The following is a 22,096-nucleotide window of genomic DNA, read 5'->3' as shown; positions in this document are numbered from 1 at the left end:
GCTACGTTGTGTACATGTGGACCTGTGAAGTTTGACGCATTTGAATTCTCTGCCTCTTTCCTAAGCTAAGTTTGATGGATTTTTATATTCAGCTTACATGGTGTTTACATTTGTTTTGTAATTTTTACTCATGTTTGATAGATTGTATGGGATTTGGCTAAATATACAGTTATGGGGGGAGCAACCTTTTTCTCTCATTTGTTTTTTTTTATAGTTTTGGGAGTTTTGTCTTTGCTCTCTTTTTTTCTGGATTTAGGAGAAGGTCAGTGATAAAAAGCTGGGATTTAGGAGAAGGTCAGTGATAAAAAGCTGGGACTCTGTGAATAGTGTATACTGGTTTCCCTGTGTGTGGAAGTACCAGATGGTGCCCTGAGGTCTTGTTGTATAAAGTTTATTATTTGTATTAGCCCCCTGAAATCTATTTCATCCATGAGGTGTTGGCAAACTGTTTTCAATTATTGTTTGCTACCCCCTTTTTGGTAGTACAGGTAGATCTCTTACATTTTCTTCCATAAAGACCAAAGCAAAGAATTCATTCAGTTTCTCTGCTATGACCTTGTCCTCCCTAAGTGCCCCTTTGCTCCTTCATGATCTAACGGTCACATGGATTCCTTTCTAGGCTTTCTGCTTCTGATGTACCTGAAAAAGTTGTTACTGTGCCCTCCCTGCCCATCTTCAAGACCTTACTCAAAGCCCATCTCTTCTCCCTTGCTTTTGGCGCATAACCACCTTCCCCACTCATGATACCTACACTGACTACATAGTTTGTAACCTTTAGATTGTAACCTCTTTTGAGCAGGAACGGTCCTTCCCCATGTTAAACTTGTACAGCGCTGCGTAACCCTGGCAGCGCTATAGAAATGCTAAGTAGTAGTAGTAGTTTTTGCCTCTGCGGCAAGTTTCTCTTCATATTCTCTTTTAGTCTACTTTATCAATGTTTTGCATCTAACTTGCCAGCGCTTTTTGCTTCTTATTTTCTTCATTCGGGTCCTTTTTTCATTCTTTGAAGGATGTTCTTTTGGCTCTAATAACCTTTCACTTCACCTTTTAACCATGCTGGCTGTCGTTTGCTCTTCTTTTCACCTTTTGTGAAGACGTAGAATACATCTGGTCTGGGCTTCCAAGATGATATTTTTAAACAACGTCCATGCCTGATTTACAGTCCTAACCTTTTTGGCTGAGGCTGATCCTTTTAGCTTCTTCTTAACCATTTCCCTCATTTTATCATAGTTGCCCTTTTGAAAATAACGATTAGCACTCGTTAAATGATAAGATGCCCATAGGAATATGATGAGTGTCTTAGAGTGTACTAATTGTTAGTGCACCTTAGTAAAAGGACCTGTAAATGCTGCTACAGTAGATTTTCTTTGTGACTTCATTCCAGATATTAGCTCAAGTTTGATCATGTTATGATTACTGTTTTCCAGTGGACCAACACTGTTACCTCTCGTACTATGTCCTGCGTTCCACTAAGGACTAGATCTAAAATAGTTCCCCCCTCTTGTTGGTTCCTTGACCAGTTGCTCCAAGAAGCAGCCAATTATTATGTTTAGGAATTTTACCTCCCTAGAGCGCTCCCTGGTGTAACATTTATGCAGTCAATATTGGGGTAATTGAAATCACAAACATATATATGTACAGAAAATTCTACCCAATCAACTGTATTGTAGGGGTTTCATGACTACCAATGTGGAGAAAACACACACCTCTACCACAAGGCAAAGCCTTGAAAAACAAGGTGGCTTACGATAATCATCAGTCATAAAAGAAAACTCCACATCTAAGTAGACAATGTAACTATAATCGTATAATGGAACCCATTTAGGGGGTCTTTTACAAGGGCGTGCTAGCGTTTTTGGTGTGTGCTAATGATTAGTGCGTGCTAAGTGCTAGAGACACCCATAGGAATATATGGGGGTGTCTAGCGTTAGTGCTTACTAAAAACGCTAATGCGTCTTTGTAAAATGGGCCCTTAATGAACTACCCAAACAATGCAGATTATGAAAAACAAGAAATGTAAAATATTTTAAAAATCCAGTATTCATTAACCTCTCAGGCAAAACAGTACAGTTCACTCCGTTTAAGTGCATGTCGGATAAGCGCACTGTTTAACTGCATGCTGTACTTCAGTCCTGTTTTTGGCACCATCAATTTCTATGGGGCCAAACTTCAGTTTAGCGCACCACTGATAAGTGCAAGATTCACATATATGCATGGTTTAAGACTGCTCCTCTGCAGGAAAGACTCCGCACAAGCGCATTAACGGAATATGGAAGCCGATTGGCACGTGACAAAGGGGCGGTAATTTTGAAATCTCGTTGGTTAACTGCCACAGGCAGAATAAGTGAAAGAAAGTTGTTAGTGTACACTGGAGTCATTGTTGTCATCGTGCAACTGTAAGACTTTAACACTGGCTGAACGAATAGAAGTTCTTAAAAAAATTAGAAACCAAACAAAGTCAAGCATCTATTGCTAAAGAATATGGTGTCAATCCCAGTCAAATTTAATGTATCTTGAAGCAGAAAGATCAGCTTCTGGAAGACTGGCAAAACAATACAAATCCACACAGGAAACGAAAACGGGCAGGAAAAGCTGAGGATGTAGAAGATGCTCTTCTTCGGTGGTTTTCTCAAGTCAGGAGCAGACAGTTTCCTGTCAGTGGTCCACTGCTTATGGAGAAAGCTAATCAGCTAGCTGAAAGTCTTGGACTAACTGAATTCAAAGCCACTGTTGGATGGTTAGAAAGATGGAAGGAGAGGAACAACATAAAATTCAAGAAACAGCATGGTGAAAAACAAGACGCTGATGACTTTGGTGCTGAAAATTGGGTTGTTTCAGTTCTTCCTACCATCTTGAACAAGTTTCCGCCTCGTGAGAATTTCAATGCTGATGAAAACGGTCTCTACTGGCGAGCAATTCCTGATGGAACACTTGCATTCAAACAGGCCGAAACTACAGGAAGTAAAACGTTGAAGGACCGACTGACGATCCTCCTTTGCTGCAATATGGATGGGAGTGAGAAGTTGGAACCACTCATCATTGGAAAGAGCAAACAGCCCCGTTGCTTCAAGAATGTTAAGTGACTTCCTGTGTCATACGAAGCTAACGCAAATTCATGGATGACTGGGGAAATTTGGAAGCAGTGGCTAAAGAAGATAGACACTAGAATACGGGCACAAAAGCGTCAGATATTGTTGCTTTGTGATAATTGTGCTGCACACAGTGATGATGTCAGGCTGTTTAACGTCAAGGTTGGTCTTCCTGCCACCAAACACTACCTCTCTGATCCAACCTATGGATCAGGGCATAATAGCCAATTTCAAACAAAATTATCGGGCTCTTGTGCTACATAGTCTGATGAGTGTTATGGATGACCAGACTTGCAAGGATAAACGTGCTGTTGAACTGGCTCATAATTTATCACTGTTGGATTCCCTACATATGCAGAAAGAAGCCTGGAATCATGTTACACAGGCAACCATTGTGAACTGCTACAAGCGGGCAAGCTTTGTTAAGGATGTGGAGAGGGACGAAACAGATGCAGCTGTTGCAAACGTGTCAGATGAACAGGCTATTGACATCCTAGCCAGTGGTACTGAAGAGGAGTTTCATCACTACGTAGCTGTTGATTACGATCTACAAACAGCTGACGACAGCACTGATGTGGAGATATGCGCCTACACGCAGGCAACAGCTGATGATGAAACAGATGATGAAATGAGCAGCGAGGCACATGCTGACTAAATTCAACAACCTCCTGTCACTTTTGCAAGAGCGCTGGAGAGTCTCAACACCGTGCGGGCCTATCTGGAGGGTGCTTTGACAGTTTTTACCATCTGGTAGACGTAGTCTATGGAACTCAGACACAATAGTGTACAGAGGACTATCACTGATTACTTCAAGTAAGCCTAACGTCAGTTAACGGAGACTGTATACTGTACATATAATAAGCAGTACTGTACATATGTTTATCAGATGTCAAGCTTCTTTGGGTCACAACGGTTAAGTGCACGCTCCGGTTAACTGCATGTATTTCTTTGGTCTCAGACCCTTGCACTTAAGCGGATTGCACTGTACTTATAAGTTTAACCATGTTCCCCTGAAGTAAAACGGGGAACCCCTGTTGGAAACATGGTTGAGCTTATAAGTACTGTTTTGCCTGAGTGGTTAATCAAGACTGGATTTTTTAATATTTGACATTTCTTCTGTGTTTCATAATCTGTATGGTTTGATTTCATTGAATGGGTACCATTATTTACTATAATAAAACTCACCCTCAACGTTCTGAGGACACTGACGTCAGTGAAGCCAAGCTCTGACTTTCTTCAAAAAGGTTCGTGGTAGTGAAGCCACCAAAATTGCTCCGGGTCCCGCCCTCGAGGGCGGAGCAATGGCAGAACAACGAAGGGGTTGGCAGGGAGGGAGGCGGGGGGGGGGGAAATCGCTCCGGGCCACGCACTCGAGGGCGGAGCAATGGCAGAACAACGAAGGGGTTGGCAGGGAGGGAGGCGGGGGGGTGGGAAATCGCTCCGGGCCCCGCCCTCCAGGGCGGAGCAATGGCAGAACAACGAAGGGGTAGGCAGGGAGGGAGGCGGGGGGGTGGGAAATCGCTCCGGGCCCCGCCCTCACATCAAATGTCATGACGTTGGGGGTGGAGCAATGCCAGAACAACGAAGGGTTGCCCAGGGAGGGGGGTGTTGGCGACAAAAACCTTGCTAGCGCCCGTTTCATTTGCTCTGAAACGAGCTTCTTTTACTAGTATGATTATATTTACATAACTGGTAACATACTCCTCCTACAATTCGACATGTCCAGTGCCTTTGACATGGTTAATCATGGAATACTATTACATATACTAGAATACTTCGGAGTAGGAGGCACAGTTCTCAAATGGTTCAAAGGATTCCTGACCACAAGATCTTACCAAGTAACTACGAATGCGGACAGATCACCCCCATGGATACCTGAATGTGGAGTTCCCCAAGGATCCCCCCTCTTGCCATCCTTATTTAACCTTACGATGATACCTTTAGCCAAACTTCTAGCCAATCAAAACCTCAACCCCTACATATATGCAGATGATGTCACAATTTATATCCCGTTCAAACATGATCTAAATGAAATCACCAACGAGATCAACCAAAGCCTCCAAATCATGCACAACTGGGCGGACGCATTCCAACTAAAACTTAACGCACAAAAAACACAATGTCTTGTACTCACCTCACAACACAACACAAAAAACTTCTCCATAATAATCACACCATATTGCTCTCTCCCTGTCTCACAAAACTTGAAAATTCTTGGAGTTACTATTGATCGAAACCTCACTATCGACACCCACGTGAAGAATACGACGAAAAAGATGTTCCACGCCATGTGGAAACTCAAACGAGTAAAACCCTTCTTCCCGAGATACATCTTCCGCACCCTGGTACAGTCATTGGTAATAAGCCATCTGGATTATTACGCTGGCTGCAAAGAACAGACTATCAAAAAACTCCAAACAGCCCAGAATACAGCTGCCAGACTCATATTTGGAAAAACTAAATATGAAAGTGCAAAACCACTAAGAGAGAAACTTCACTGGCTCCCACTTAAGGAATGCATTGCGTTCAAGATCGGCACGATTGTACACAAAGTGGAGGAGTGGCCTAGTGGTTAGGGTGGTGGACTTTGGTCCTGGGGAACTCAGGAAGTGAGTTCAATTCCTGGCACAGGCAGCTCCTTGTGACTCTGGGCAAGTCACTTAACCCTCCATTGCTCCATGTAAGCTGTATTGAGCCTGCCATGAGTGGGAAAGTGCGGGGTACAAATGTAAAAAAAAAAAATCATTCACGCAGACGCCCCAATCTACATGCTAAACCTCGTGGACCTACCTCCCAGAAACGCCACAAGATCATCTCGCAAATTTCTCAATCTGCACTTTCCCAGCTGTAAAGGACTAAAATACAAGCTGATGCATGCCACTACCTTCTCATACACGAGCACGCACTTATGGAACACACTACCTACAGACCTGAAAACAATCGACGAAATAACTAACTTTCGCAAATCTCTGAAAACATATTTCTTCAACAAGGCCTACAAAGAGAACCTATAACCTCACTAATCCACTTCACCAACCCACCCAGCTTTGAAAGTTCACCTTCTATACTCAACCCTAATCACCCCCTTCCTTCTTTCTTTCCTTACTTAATCTCTGCACATCACTAATTGTATCTGATATCCTGGAATGACAATGTCATAACAAAACTATGTAAGCCACATTGAGCCTGCAAATAGGTGGGAAAATGTGGGATACAAATGCAATAAATAAATAAAATAAATACAATTGTCTATTTAGATGTGGAGTATTTTTTATGATTGATTATTATTGTGAGCCACCAGGTTTTTCAGAGCTTTGCCTTATGGTAGAGGGGTGTTTTCTTTTTTTCAGTAAGGTCTTTTTTTTTTTCTCCACATTTTTTGTGTAGTAGTCATAAAATACCTACAATACAGTTAATTGGGTAGAATTTTCTATAGATATGTTTGAGATAATTCCACGGATTCTTTTGCGTGTGGTAATTGAAATCACCCATTATACTGTTGCCCAGTGCTAGCTTTCCTAATTTCTGTAAACATTTCTTCATATGTCTGTTCGTTCTGTCCAGCCCTACTTGTATACTCCTTCCCTTCATACATGGAATTTCTATCCATAAGGATTCCATGCTGTGATCTGTTTCATGTATCATGTTTATTTTGTTTGATTCAAGTTCCTCTTTAACATATAGCAAACCCCCTTCACCCCTACCGACTAAAATACATAAAAATACAACTCTTATGAGTCACATTTCAACCCCAGCCTAGTTTATTATTACAATTAAAATATCCAGGTGTTGAATGACTTTCAAAAGTTTAATTAGGGGTCCCTTTACCAAGCTGCGGTAAAAAGGGCCCTGTGGTAGTGGGTGGGGGCTGTTTCTCCTGTGTACCTTTTATTGAGGTGGCGGTAAGGGCTCCCACGCTACACCAGCGGAAAACCTCTGCAGAATTTCTTTTTCTTTTTTTAATACGGCAGCGCTGGAGATGGAACTACCGCCATTGGCCACGTTAGGCCGGTAGTAGTTCCGGGTTGCCACGCGGCAACCCTTTAGTAAAAAGGCCCCTTAACCCTTAGTACCCTTAAAGTCTTCTGGGAAATTAGTCCAAAAATTTGGACCCATACCAGAAAAACAGCAAACTTGCATTTAAACATTTAAAAAAAATTCTTGAACTAAAGGTAAAGCTAAATTGAAAGATAAATTAGAGTAGAGACGTGTGGATGGAGAATTAACAATTTCTTAGTAAAGCATCCTGGTACAATACAGTATTGAAACTGTTTATTTGGATTTAGTTCACACCTTTTTCAGTAGTAGGTCAAGGTGAGTTACATTCAGAGGGTGTGTTGGGTTGCGTGTGGCGGTAATGTTAGCACACTAGCCAGCTGGTTAACATGTCCATAACGCAGAAGCTGTTAGCACTTCCTAAATAGGGAACATAATTTCTTTTTATTTTTGTATCTGAGACAATGGCAGGTTAAGGGGCCCTTTTACTAAGCCACATAAGCGTCTACATGCACCCAACGTGCGCCAAAATGGAGTTACGCCCAACTACCGCGTGGCTCTTACGGTAATTTCATTTTTGGCATGCGTCCAATACGCGCGTCTGAAAAATATTTATTATTTTCGGTTACGCGTTCCAAGCGACATTTGACTCGCGTAGTTCATTACCGCCCGGATTCTTTACCACTAGGTCAATGGCTGGGGTAAGGTCTCAGACCCAAAATGGACGCGGGCAATTTTGATTTTGCCGCAGGTCCATTTTTGGCAAAAAAAAAAAAAAAAAAAGTCTTTTTTACAGGCTTGCTAAAAAAAATGGATTGGCACGCTCCCAAAACCCAGACCTACACTACTGAAAGCCATTTTTCAGCGCGCTTTAGTTAAAGGACCCCTAAGTGACTTCCTGTGACACCAAATGGATTTACTGCACCAAAGGACTGTTACACTCCAAGCATCAGCCCAAGGACCCACTGACCAGATAAATCCAGTTTGGGAGATTCATGAAATCCTTGACGCATGGACATTGCTCAGCTTATCCAGTCACACTGGTGGTTTGCTACTTATTTGGAGCTATCTGAAAATGACATGGAAAGAACCTGCATCATGGGTGCCGATATCATCAATAATTTCCTGTTTTATCATGTGTTGCTGATCATAACAGGTAATAGGGAGTATATATGGCTTTGCAGAGACCAAGTCCATCAGACAAAAAGGATGAGAATTGAGATCCATCTCTCCCCCTTCTACCTGACTGTGCATCATGTCCTAAGCTCACTGATTACTCCTGAGACAGCTTAAACTGAGAAGGAGTGGCTTTCCAGACATTGCTGAGGAACCTAACAAGATGCTGCCACATCATGTGGTTTAGTTCTGTGACCTCTCAGCAGTTGGAGAATAAATAATGAGGCTATTTGTCAGGTAGGGAGTGTTTGTTGTACCAGCTGAGACTCTGCTTACACTTGCTAGATATCGGTATTAGTGATAAGAATTCTCAGAAACTTTTGTTAGGATTTTGCTGCTGCTTACTATTTTATTTACCTTCCAATGCTAAAAAAATTCTTCCAGTGCTACAGAATTCTGATGGTTCATCCTTGTTATTAGCAGATTGAGGGGTTGTAGAGAGCCAAGGACCAGGTAACAGGCTTAGCTATTCCCTAGACGTTTGACCATACCTGAGCCGTATCTGAAAATCCTCCACCGATACATAACTTCAATTGCTGAGCCCAGCTTCTGCTCTCTAGGCCATTTAGAGCTGGGAATTCTGTTTTCACAGCTGTAGGTGACGAAGGTGCCTATTTTGTAGCAGTAACGGTAAGTTACTGACACAAGGGTGCCTGTGTTCTGAGTTCAGGATGAAGAGGTGCTATGTGTGCAGTAGCAGTCTTGTCACTGTAATGATTAGTTTATGTTGAAATATATTTTGCTGTATTCATCAAATTAGACATATATCCAGAAGCAATACAACTGGTAAATATCCATCAACTAGAAAAATGCACCACAACAATATTTAGTTTAATTTTAAATCTCCTGTGTTGTAGGTGGCGCCTCAGTAACTGCACCATCTTCTCATCCTACCACCTTTGCCAGCTTCCCCAAGTCCTCCAGCACCGGACTGGGAGTGTTTGAAGCGCCCCTGCAGACTAACCCAGCCGCAGCAGATAAATATATGCCCTTGGCTGACCTAGGGAGTGCCTTTAGTTCAGCCACAGGTAATGGAATAATGCTCATTCCGATCTATGTTCTTTTCCGTGGGGTGTGCCTCATGCCTCAGCACTTACTCCCATTTGTTTTAATATCTACTTGTCTCCCTTAGGAACCTTAGTTCAAGTTTTAGGTTTTACCTGTTTTTGCTATGCAGATGATATACGTTATGACCCACAGAATGATATAGCTCTAAACCATCTCAGGAAATCTCCTTACTATCATAGGCTGGATTAGAAAGAAAATTCTTTGTTTACTTGTTCTTTAAATGTTTGTACAAAAAATCTTTTTCTTCAATAAAATGTAAAAAAAAAAAAAAAAAAAAGAGGGCGAGCGAGAAAATACTTAAATTTGGGAAAATCATCAGAGGCCATGTTTTTCGTCAATTCAAATACACCATAGCTTTCAGAGGATCTAGGTAATTTAGGAATAGTTATACCACTCAGAATCTCAGTAAAAAAATATTGTAAGTGTGATTATTGTTCAAGACTTGCAATTTCATGCCTACATATCTACTTGTACTGTGGTAAAAAAAAAAAAAAAAAGAGTTCTTAATGGTAAGTATATTTATGCAGACTGCTTTCTTTTGGATACAGGCCTTTATTATCAGTCTTCTGAACTATTGTAACTTGCTTCTTCAAAGCATTAAACCCTATTCCCTATGGAAATTACTGTGGTATTCAGGCCCAGTTGTAAAGTTACTCAAAGGACACACAAAAAAGGCACAAAGTATCACAGAAGTCCAGAAGAACACTCACAAAAAGGTTTTAGTCAACCCTAGACTGGAGAACATAGTACTTGATTGACATGGCCACATTTTGCCCATACAAGATGCAGGGGGGGGGGGGGGTCTAACATAAAAGAACATATGTATAAATTTTTTAAAAACGCGCACACACATAAAGACCTGAATAAAAACTCACATCATCATTAACAGTTTTCATAATACATTTTAATATTGACAATCAGAAATTCGTAAATAAACATGGATATCAGTTCTTAATTTAAGAAAACGTATGCACATCAATGGTACTGTTATGATTCTGCCGGTTTGGCTGAGGGGGAGGGGGGGACGTTTCTTCTGATTGGCTGCCAGGGGTTGTGCTGACGTCAGGGGATAGTACTTTAGCCTGCAGCTGAAGAGTTTCTCTGCTTTTGCATTACTTACGCTTGGTGGTAACTGGAAAGCCTGATAGTTTTCTCTCAGAACGTGCTCTAGGTTCTGACAGGGATCTGTGTTGTGTTAGAGTATTCTTTTCCTTCCCTCTGGGTTAGCTGCTGCTGTGTGTGTGTGCCTAGCTCTGTAATCAGGGTCAGCTGCTCATTTGTTTAGTGGAGGCTGGGCATTGCTCAGCCTCCTGGGCTCTGGGCTGAGTGAGAGGGTTCTCCTTTGTTTGTTTTAAGGATTTCTCTTCCCAGTGTCCCCCGCCTGCTGGCTCAGTGAGTTTAACCCTTTGTGTACTGTGTGTATTGTATTCCTGCCTCTGCCAGTGTGTTCGTTCTATGGGCCCTGCTCCCTCTCGGGAAGGGAAGCATTCTCTCTGATTGTTTGTTGATTTATGGCACTCTCTCTCTCTGCTGGCTCTTCAAGCTTAACCCTTTGTGTTCTGTGTGCCTCTGTCTACAGTGGGTTTGAGGCAAAGGCTTTCTGCCTTCCTTTTGTGTCTGGTTCCTCTGGCTTCTGCCTGGGGCTTCCTACCCTGGTGGGGGGGGGGGGGGTTGCTGTGTTAGTTCCCCTGTCCTGCGCTGGTCCCCTGGGTGGGCGTGGCCCGCTCTGGTCCTTTGTTTCCCCCTCTGCCCTATTGCTGGTGTTCAGCGCGTGTCTGGCATCTTGGGGCCCGGGGGGCCCTCTGGGTTCTTTCACCCCTCCCTGTGTGTGATTGGGTTCCAGTTCAGCCGTGAGGCTCGCACGAGTGGCTCTGTGTGCGTGGGTTCCGGTTCGGCCGCGAGGCCCGCCTGTATGCCTATTTCCCTTCTTCCTGAGGGACTGTGGGGAGGGGTAGCTTTGGGGGTATTGTGTAGCTGGGGTGTGCGGTGGTGGGTCGGTCTCCCCTTGGCCTGGGTCGGCGCCCTGCTGGCCTCGGCCAGGGCCCAAGGGCTCACGACCAACCCAACGGATTACAGGTACATACCAACGATGACCTTTTATGATAGAAAACAATGTTTTTAAAGATGTGACCTTAAAACAACCTATTAAAAGTAAAATAACATGATAAATCTTTTTCTTAAACTGATGTTGATCTTGAACTGCACAAGAACCACTATATGTAAACTAATTAACTCCATTAATGCAAATATAAAAATTAGTTACCACTTAACAGCAAATGACATTGAAATTTAAAACAAAAAAAATGCAAAACATGCTTTATCAAAACTCACTTTTATTAATGTTTTACCTTAACTAGCTTATATTCAAAAGAAAAAAAAAACAATTTTCCATTATCTTTTATATGCTGTCTCAATAACTAAACTGCCCATCCCAAGGAATGAGAAACTGCAATACTTTTCCAATGAAGAATCTTAGGAAGAAAGTTATAATCTATACATCTTCCAATTATTCAATTGCATAAATTGTTTAAAAGTCTGCTGCACAATGTGATGAGTCTAGAGGGACACTGTTTCCAAGCATCAGGCGAAGGCTAAGAAGCATCAGCATTGGTATCCGCACTGTGCCAAGATCTTCTCTGTAATTCTGATGTCATTGCTGCAGCGCCTGTGCAGCCGGAACCTCGCTTCCGATACAGGACCTCGCACCAACAACTCGGCAGGCTGTCTCCGCACCAGCCCCAGTCTTACCAATGCCTGTCCTCAATGACTGGTTCTGGGCCTTGCTGAGAGAGGAGTTGGCAGCTCCCAAGCACTCAGACATCGAGGGCGCTTGTGCTAGATGCATCGCTCAGCCATTCCGACCTTCAGATCCATGATACCCTTGTGGAGCAGTCTGACCCTTATGCTTTGAGAGGCATTGGTCTTGGTGCCTCCCCATGCATGACACTGATATTGGGGGAAGAAGCTTCCTCGAGGTTCAGATGTGAGTAGGCATCTTTGCGCCTGACCCCGAGGCCTGGGCTGTTGCAGTAGTCTTATCAAGACCTTTTTGCTGAGTCTGACACAGACTGGTCTTGAGATTCTGAGGAAGAGCTAGACTATTTCTCGAAGGAGGGGTCTTATAGCATACCCTCGGATCCTTTTCTACCTGATGGGAAAAAAGTCTCCACCTGAACCCATCTCTTTTACCCATTTTGTTAAGGAAATGGTGGAGGCCATTCCCTTTAAGTTGGACACCGAGGACGAACCTAGGGCTGAGTTATTTCAGGTCAGAGAATTTGATTCTTCACCCAGAGATGCTGTGACAGTTCCACTGCACAAGATTCTCTGGGATGCACAGATGACGAACTGGGAGACCCCTCTCTCTGCAGGTTGCACCAAAGAAGGTAGATTCCATGTATCAAATCCAGAAGTCCCAGTTGCCACACCACTCCTTGGTGGTCAAATCTGCTCTCAAAAGAACTAGAAGTTCAAAGTTTTATTGCCTTTAAGGAGGAAGAGAATCATTCTAATCAGAACAATCCTGTAGGCTAATGCTGTTAAATTCAATTGTGGGCTTAGTAGTTCTCCTGCTCGTATGTTTATAGTATTTCTTATTTTGAATTTTTGCATTGTGTTTTGCCTCACTTAATAGCGGACTAAATAAATGAAAGTATTTACATAGAGGAGGTTAAACCTCCTAGATTTATATTTCTTTCTTTTTCAGTTTTTTTGTAAAATTGAGTTACTGCTTTTGCAGTCATGTTATGTGATTGTAAAATTAGAAAATTATTAAAAAAAAAAAAAAAAAAGAACTAGGAGTTCCAGGTTTCATGTCTCAATGCTCCCAGGCAAAGAGTCTCGGACACTAGATTCCTTTAGGAGGAAGGTTTATGAGACCTCTATGCTGGTCTCTCACATCTGGGACTACCAGCTCTACACTGACATTTACTTGCAGTGTTTGGTCTGCAATGTATTAGACTTTGCAGACACTTTTCCACAGGATCAGGCTGCTGAGTTTTGCCAGCTGGCCAAGAAGCAGAAGGAGTGTTGAAAATATTTGGCCAGGGCAAATATGATATTGTGTCCAGACTCTTCTCTCCACTTTACATGTGAGGATGCGCAGACTCTCATGGCTGCGTGTCTCTGACCTTGAACCTGCGGGATGTACCTTGCCAGGGAGGCAATATTTTCTGGAACAAGGTGGAAGAGGTTGCCGACCTATCAGAAAAACACACACCATCCAGTCCTTTTCTTGGCAGCCTCCTTCTGCGTCTTCCTCTACTAGGAGGTTTTCTGGCAGGCCTCGAAGAAGCGCTGATTCCTCTCAACAGTATAGGTTTATTACTTCTGCCTGTCCCCAGCAGCAGCCCCAGACCCAACACTCGCGGGCCTGCAAGCCCCATCCACAGACGTTACAGCCTGCTCTCCAACCAAAAGCAGGGGCAAGCTTTGACTATGGCTATGCTTCTCTGGAGCCAGTCAAAAGTTTCTGTTTGGAGGCTAAATTTTTACCAAGAAAGGTGTTCCCTTATAACCTCAGATTAATGGGTACTCCAAATAGTCTGAGTGGGATACACTGTCAATTGGCAACAAACACCTCTAAATTGTCCACCATAAGCATCTCTTCTCATTGCTTGGCATGAGCAAGTACTTGTAGAAGAACTATTTGCTCTTCTCCCAAGTCCACGCTGTCAAGCCCGTTCCACCAGGTCAGAAAGGGTAGGGATTCTATTCCAGGTACTTCCTCGTCACCAAGAAAACAAGAGGATTTCACCCCATCCTAGACCTAAGGGCCCTGAACAAATATTTGGTCAAAGAGAAGTTCAGGATGGTTTCCCTGGGCATCCTTCTCCTCACAATTCAGAAAAATGATTGGCTTTGTTCTCTGAACTTAAAGGATGTGTATACCCACATCCAGGTACTTCCCAATCACCAAAAGAACTTCAAATTTATAGTAGGAAAGCATCATTTAGTACTGCTTTCTACCATTTTGCCTCACATCCCCACCAAATGTCTTGTAGTAGTCACAGCATCGCTACCTCCAGACCATGGCCCTTGCAGTCTGGATGTTGAGAGTGTAGACTTCGCCTCCTTGCACCTGCCTGAGAATGCACCCGGTACAATCAGGTGACTTAAGCACTGATGCACTCAGTAGATGTGTAGGGTGCCTTGGGCCTGGCCATGATCTTACTAGCTGTGCTCTTTGTTTAAAAATGCAGAAAATAAAACAAAGTGCGTTGGGCCCGCCAGAAGGAACTTTTTGGCTCTCCAAAATCTGGGCCATAGGCATCGGAAGCACCAAACCCCCGATGGCTGCCAGGGCTTCGTCTGACACTAGGAGTGCATTGGCATAGATGAAGTCTCCACCTCGAGGGCCCCAGGGAGGACATGAGTGGATTTGATGCCATCCTCTTTGGCACTGAGGGACCCCGATGTCAGGCAAAGGCCGAGAATCATCAACACTGGTCAGCTTTGAAGCACGGTGCCAGGAGCTCTGGGGCATCAGCATCACCGGTACCCACGAAGCGTCAGTGCCGAGAGGACTGCGCCCCCTCTGTTATCGTGATACCATCGCCTCAGCCCCCATGCAGCCAGGACCATGCTTCCAATTTGGCAACAGCAACTCTGTATGCTGTCTCCATACTGACACCGGCCCCAGCCTTACTGATTCCTGTCTTCGATGACCAGTTCCAGGCCATGCTGAGAGGAGCTGGCAGGTTTGGTTCAGCTTCAAAGTGCTTAGGCTTTGAGGGTTCTTGCACCTGTTTCTCTGATCTCGAGGCCTGTGCTTTCTCTGTGAAGAGGTCCCTGACCCCCTTATCTTGAGGGGCATCAGCACTGCAAGCACTACATCAGGAGAGGAAGCTCCCTCAAGGTTGATAAGTGAGCATGCACACCAGTGCCTGTTCCTAAGGCCTTGGCATCCTTCTAGCTGGCTAAGGCAGGCACAGAATCAAACATCTCATGAAGACAATTTGGCTGAGTCTGATATGGATCGGTCATGGGAGTCTGAGGAAGAGCTGCTTGGAGGAGGAATCTTATGGCATACTCTCAGACCCCCTTTCCACCTGATGAGAGGAGGAAATATCAACCTGAACCCCTCTCATTCATCTGTTTTGTCAAGGAAATGGTGGATGCCATTCCCTTTGAGTTGGAGGATGAACCTAGGGCTGAGTTATTCCAGGTCCTAGAATTTGAGTCTCCACCCAAAGACCCCATGACTGCCCCTCTGCATTGAGTTCTCCAGGATGCACAGATGAAGAACTGGGAGATCCATCTCTGTGCAAATGGTACCCAAGAAGTTGGATTCCATGTATCAAATCCAAAATGCTTCGAGATTCGAAAAGGTCCAGTCACCACACCACTCCCTGGTTGTTGACTCTGCTATCAAAAAGGACCAGGAGTTTTAAGTCTCATTCCTTGGCACCTCCAGGCAGAGAGGCTTGGGCTTTGGACTCTTTTGGGAGGAAGGTATATCAAGCCTTGATGCTGCTTTTTAGCATATTTATAAATGATCTAGAGATGGGAATAACTAGTAAGGTAACTAAATTTGCTAAAGGCACAAGGTTATTCGAAGTTGTTAAATCACAAGAGGATTGTGAAAAATTGCAAGAAGACCTTACAAGATTGGGAAACTGGACATCCAAATGGCAGATGAAATTTAATATGAGCAAGTTCAAAGTGATTCATGTGGGAAAGAGGAACCCAAACTATAGCTATGCGATACAAGGTTCCACATTAGGAATCACAGCCCAGGAAAACGATCTAGGTATCATTGTTGATGATATGTTGAAACCCTGTGTTCAGTGTGCAGTGGCGTCTAAGAAGGCAAATAGAACGTTAGGAATTATTAGGAAAAGAATGGAAAACAAAAATGAGAATGTTATAATGCCTTTGTATCACTCTATGGTGCGACCTCACCTTGAATACTCTATGCAATTTTGATCACCGCATCTCAAAAAAGATATAGCTGAATTAGAAAAGGCACAGAAGGGCGATGAAAATGATAAAGGAGATGGGGTGACTTCCCTATGAAGAAAGGCTAAAGTGGCTAGGGCTCATCAGCTTGGAGAAGAGACGACTGAGGGGAGGAATGATAGAAGTCTATAAAATACTGAGGGGAGTGGTATGGGTAGAGGTGAATTGCTTGTTTACTCTTTCCAAAAATACTAGGACTAGAGAGCATGCAATGAAGTTACAAAGTAGTAAATTTAAAACAAATCAGAGAAAATATTTCTTCACTCAGTGTGTAATTATATTCTGAAATTCCTTGCCAGAGAATGTGGTAAGAGCAATTAGCTTAGCAGGGTTTAAAAATGGTTTGAATAATTTCCTAAAAGAAAAATCCATAAGCCACTATTATGATGGGAAAATCCACTGCTTATAAGCAGCATAAAAATGTTTTACTGTTCTGGGATCTTTCCAGGTACTTGTGACCTGAATTGGCCACTGTTGGAAACAGGGTACTGGGCTTGATGGGCCTTTGGTCAGTCCCAGTATGGCAACACTTACGTTCTTATGTTCTCATTTCCTGCATCCAGGACTACCAGCTCTACACTAGCGTTTACTTGCAGTCCTTGGCTCATAGTGTGCTTTCCTTTGCAGACTCTCTCCCACAGGAGCAAGCTGCAGAGCTTTTCCTGCTGGCCAAAAGCAGGAGGCGTGTCAAATATCTGGCCAGGGGCACATATGATACCTTTGATATTGCATCCTGACTGTCTGCTTTGGGTGTGGGGATGCATAGACTCTCATGGTTATGCATCTTTGACCTCGAACCTGCGGTTCAGGAGAGGTTAGCGGACGTTCTCTGCTGGGGAGACTATCTTTTTGGGGACAAAGTGGAGGAGGTTGCTGACCTCATTAAGAAACACACTGATACCATCTAGTTCTTCCCAGCGGCTGCCTTCTGTGCACTCCACTGCTCGGATGTGCACTGGTGGGTCCCAAAGGAGTTCCTACCATTCTTAGGTATACTCTTTCTGCCTGTCCTCAACAGCAGGCCCAGTCCCAACACCCCTGGGCCCATCAGCACCTTCAACAAATGCACACCCTGCACCCAACTCAAAAAAGCGGGGATGAGTTTTGATTTGCTCCAGGAGAGCATAGCTGCCATCAGTGTCCATCCTGGACAACCCGCTAATAGAAGGGTGGCTGAATTTTTTCCAAGAAAGGTGGCCCCTTATAACCTTGGACCAGTGAGTTCTTCAAATAGTCCGGATGGGGTAAGCCCTCAGTTGGCAAAATAGACCTCCAAATTGTTCTCCATGGGCGTCATTACTCAGTGCCCAGCATGAGCAGGTACTTGCAGAGAGCTCTCTGCCCTTCTTCAGGCCAATGCAGTTGAGCCTGTCCCACCAGGGCAAGAAGGGCAGGGATTCTATTCCAGGTACTTTTCTCATGACCAAAAAGACAGGGGGATTTTGTCCCATCCTAGACCTGAGGGGCCTGAACAAGTATCTGGTCAAGAAAAATTTCAGGATGGTTTCCCTAGGCATCCTCCTCCCCATGATTAAGGAAAAAGATTGGCTATGCTCTCTGGATTGGAAGGATGCTTATACCCACATACAGATATTTCCCAGTCTCCAGAAGTACCTCAGATTCCTTGTAGGGAAACACCACTACCGGTAACACATCCTTCCACTTGGCCTTGCATTCTCCCCCATGGTATTCACAAAATATCTTGCAGTAGTCACAGCATTGCTACGTCGCTACTCAGGCTTGGGAGTGCACGTGTTTCCCTACCCAGACAATTGGCTAGTCAAAGGTGCTCTGCAGAGCAGGCACAGGAACATGGTCTAATGTTTGGCAGTTAAAATTTAATGTGAAGAAGTACAGAGTGATGCATTTGAGGGGTAGAAATTCAAAGCATGTGATAGGGAGTGAGAGGCAACTTAGGATGGCAGTATCTGAGGATTTGAAGGCAGCAAAACAATGTGACAAGGTAGTAGTCATAGCCACAAGGATGCTAAGCTGCATAGAGAGAGGCTTAACTAGCAAAACAAAGGAAGTCTTAATGCTCCTGAACAAGTTGTTGGTGAGACCCCACTTGAAGTTTTTTTTGCTTAGCTTTGGAGGACATAAAAGATAGAAGTGGTTCAGAGGAAGGCAACAAAAATGGTTTGGGGTTTGCACCAAGACATGAAGACCTAAATATGTATACCATAGGAAAAAGGATACAGGAGATATAATACAGATGTTTAAATACTTGATAGGTGTTTTATATACAAACAAATCTTCTCCAGAGACAAGGCAAGTGGTAGAACTAGAGTGCATGAATTGAGGTCTTGGGATGGTAGACAAAGGAGTAATGATTTTTCATGGAGAGGGTGGTGAATGCCTGGAATATCCTTCCAGAGGAGGTGGTGGAATCAAAAGCAGTGACAGAATTCAAAAGTGCATGGGATAAACGCAGAGGATCCCTAAATTGAGAGAAGATGAAATCAAAACAACTTAAATGACTTCATGGCTGTTGATGAGTTATGATTGGCAAGAGTGATGCTTAGACAGCAACTCTGGTAGTTGGAAAGTAAGCCCATTGCCCTGAGGACTTGTCTGTGTCCCATATGTGGCAAAGATAGATCAGATGGGGTGGAGTGGGCTTCAGCAACTCATTTGGACAGGGCCAATGCCAGTTGGACTTCTGTGGTCAGTAGTTGGAAAGTAAGGCCATTGCTGGGTGGACTTCTATAATCTGTGTACTGAAAATGACTAAGGATCAGGTATATGTGTTTTATAATACCTTCATATCATATGTTATGAGTGTATATAAGTGGGGGAAGGGAAGATATCTTACAGTTTAAATTAGCAAGTAAAATGTTAGCAATTTTGTTGGAGTGTTGGTTTAAGCATACATTGATAATGAATGTTACTATGCTGTGGCCATAATATATTAAAAGAACAAACAAAAACAGTCTCTTGGCATGGTGCTGTGGAATCTTAGCTTGTATGTGGCATTCAGGCTCATTTTCAAAGCACTTAGCCTCCCAAAGTTCCATAGAAACCTATGGAACTTAGCCTCCCAAAGTGCTTTGAAAATATGCCCAATTGTGTTCCAAGATTGCATTATATATAACTACCCATATGTGGTTGGCATTGTGGCGAGTTGCAGACTGCCCTTTTCAGTGGTTCACCCAAATTCTTCATTCTCATCTTGGCATACTAGTACGTCACAATATTGCTGTAATATAAAAAAAGCCTTCTTCCTATTTCAGAGACAAACGCAGCATCCTATTTTTACCAAGCCATATCAACAGGATGGAACTCCATCAAAACAGGCCACACCAGCTTAACCCCTCTCTCACAGGTTGTTTGTTTTGGTTAAGTGTGAAAGATTTCACATGATGGTTAGATAGGGGAAGAACAGAGATGGTGAAGTTGGAGAAAAAGAGAAAATCAAGACAGTGGCTATCCTAATGAGTTTGGGTTACAGAGCATATTTAGAAATTGAAATAGAGGTTAAACAAGAAACTTCGAGGCATAAGAGTCGGGGCATTATTGGCATGAATGTTAAAGTTCCCAAGAATAAGAGAAGAAGATAGCTCAAGAAAGAAGTAGTGGAGTGAATAGGCAGATAAGTGGACTTCAAAGAAAAGGAATGAGTGAGGACACCACTGCCACAGCCAACCAGGCAAAATGTATGGGAACTAAGATAATCTGTGTGACAAGAGGACAGCAACTGAAACAATGTCTTCAGGGAAAAGCCAAATCTCAGTTTAAGAAGATGCAGGGTATACGAGAGAGAGGTAGAGAAGAGAAAAGAAAAGAAAAGAAGGAGAGGAATAGGAGGGCCAGGATTTGGACTGGTATCCCCAGAAGGCGCAGTAGTGCATAGAGAAGAGTAGGGAAGGCGTGTAGACAAAAATAAGATGTGGAGAAACATGTATACATTTAGGTTCACCCACTTAACACCAGGCCTATAGCTGACTTAAATGGCCATGACTTTGTGTGTCACTTATGTTCGCAACTTGCAGAATTCTTTGTCAGGCTTGTCCAAGCTCAGTCCTTGAGGGCTGAAAACAGGGCCAGGTTTTCAGGATATCCCTAACAAATATGCATGAGAGAGATTTGCATGCCCATCACATCCACTGTGTGCAGATCTCATTAGGGATATCCTGAAAACCTGGTATGCTTGCAGCCCTCAAGGATCAAACTTGGAGAAGACTGCTGTAAGTAGTGCACATAAGTGAGAGACATGACTGTGTACCGCCTGTGCTCCCTCCAAACTGAGGCAGGTGTATGTGTGAGTTTTATAGCGGGGTTTCCCAAGTCTGGTCCTGGAATACCCCTTGCCAGTCAGGTTTTCAGGATATCCACAATGAATATTCATGAAAGAGCTTTGCATATAATGGAGGGCAGTGTATGCAAAAGTTCATGCATATTCATTGTGGATATCCTGAAAACCTGACTGACAAGGGATACTCCAGAACTGGACGGGAAACACTGGGTTATAGAATACTGCTGTACACTTCCACAAGTGTATAAGGGCTGCAAGTTAATCGCAGTTAAATCCTTAATTAGTGCATTACTTATTAAATGCCATTTTAAAAATTAATCACCTTGCAGCATCTTCTGTGTTCTGCTCTCTTCCACACCCAGTCCCACCCTTGGCATGATCTGGCTGCTTCCCACAATTCAACATCACCCCCCTCCCCCGCTAGTTTACCTTAAAGGTGGTCTTCTTTTGGTCCCTGACAGTGGTAGCATTGTACATAAGCTGCCTGTTGCTTGGTCCGAGGCTTTTCCTCTGACACAATCCCGCCCATGCAGAAACAGGAAGTGATGTCAGAGGCGGCAGAACAGTCCAGGGGGAAAGCTTTGGAGCAGGCCACAGGCAGCATATATGCGCCAGGGACCAACATAAGATCATCTTTAAGGTAGACGGGGGAGGGGGGTAGAGATTGAGAGGGGACTGCAGACTCACAAACAGAATGGGAGGGACTGCCAGTGGATGCTATGGCTGAGGCAGCCACAAGAAGAGCTTGGTGCTGCTCACCACCCAGTTGTGTTGCTGCTTATGGGGGTGGAGGAGAGGGAGGAAGAAGTGGTGGGCAGAGGGAGGGAGGAAAGAGAGAGAGAGATAATGGATCTGGGGAAAGAGGAAAGGAAGGAAGAGTATGGGAGAGATGTTGGATCTGGGGGTAGGCGGGAGATTCAGTCCATTAGGGAAGAGAAGGGAGATGAGATTTGACATACCTCCTTTCTGTGGTTACAATCAAAGCAGTTTACATATTATGTACAGGTGCTTATTTTGTACCTGAGACAATGGAGAGTTAAATGACATGCCCAGAGTTACATGGAGCTACAGTGGGAAATAAATACATAAAAGACTTTTAATTATGCAATTAATCATAATCAAACATTTTTAATCGAACTGCAGCCCTAGTTGTATGTGCTGCAGTGGCCAGCACTTAAAAAAAAAAAACCATCCATACTGACTGCTGCGGGCTGAGTATTGACCTACATAAAATTACACTGTTTTATCATGTTCTGATTACCTATCTTACTCTTTCCCTGTTTCTCACCCCTCCACACCAGCCTTTCCTGTTGAAACTCTCAGTGGAAAGATTTTATGTTTCACTTATATTATCATCATATTTTTCTTGTGCTCAAACGGTTCTGTGTTAACTTAGTTCAATAAAAAGGTTTCTTCTTTTTTTGTTTGTTTTTGTTAACTTTAAAGTGGACTAACGCATCAACCACCCTGTTTTACCCAAAGGTCCAGACACACACTAAAAACCACTTCCAGGTATCTCTTAAAATAGTCATTTTTCTGAGGTTATCAGGCC

The 22,096-nt window shown here is 43.5% G+C and overlaps 1 protein-coding gene across 2 annotated transcripts in view; it reads left to right on the top strand.

The window, feature by feature from the left end:
• AGFG2 (ArfGAP with FG repeats 2) overlaps window positions 1–22,096 on the top strand; it is a 103,786-nt gene that overhangs the window by 43,186 nt on the left and 38,504 nt on the right. Inside the window, exon 8 of one of the 2 annotated variants that reach the window (XM_030187294.1) lies at window positions 9,119–9,289. The exons of the other annotated variant lie outside the window; for it this stretch is intronic. Within the exon in view, the coding sequence (XP_030043154.1) occupies window positions 9,119–9,289 (171 nt within the window). The remainder of the gene's footprint in view (window positions 1–9,118; window positions 9,290–22,096) is intronic. 2 annotated transcript variants of the gene reach the window in all.

The sequence above is a fragment of the Microcaecilia unicolor genome, chromosome 14 (assembly GCF_901765095.1).
Source record: "Microcaecilia unicolor chromosome 14, aMicUni1.1, whole genome shotgun sequence".
Lineage (NCBI taxonomy): Eukaryota > Metazoa > Chordata > Amphibia > Gymnophiona > Siphonopidae > Microcaecilia > Microcaecilia unicolor.
This window is presented reverse-complemented; position numbering and strand designations above follow the sequence as displayed.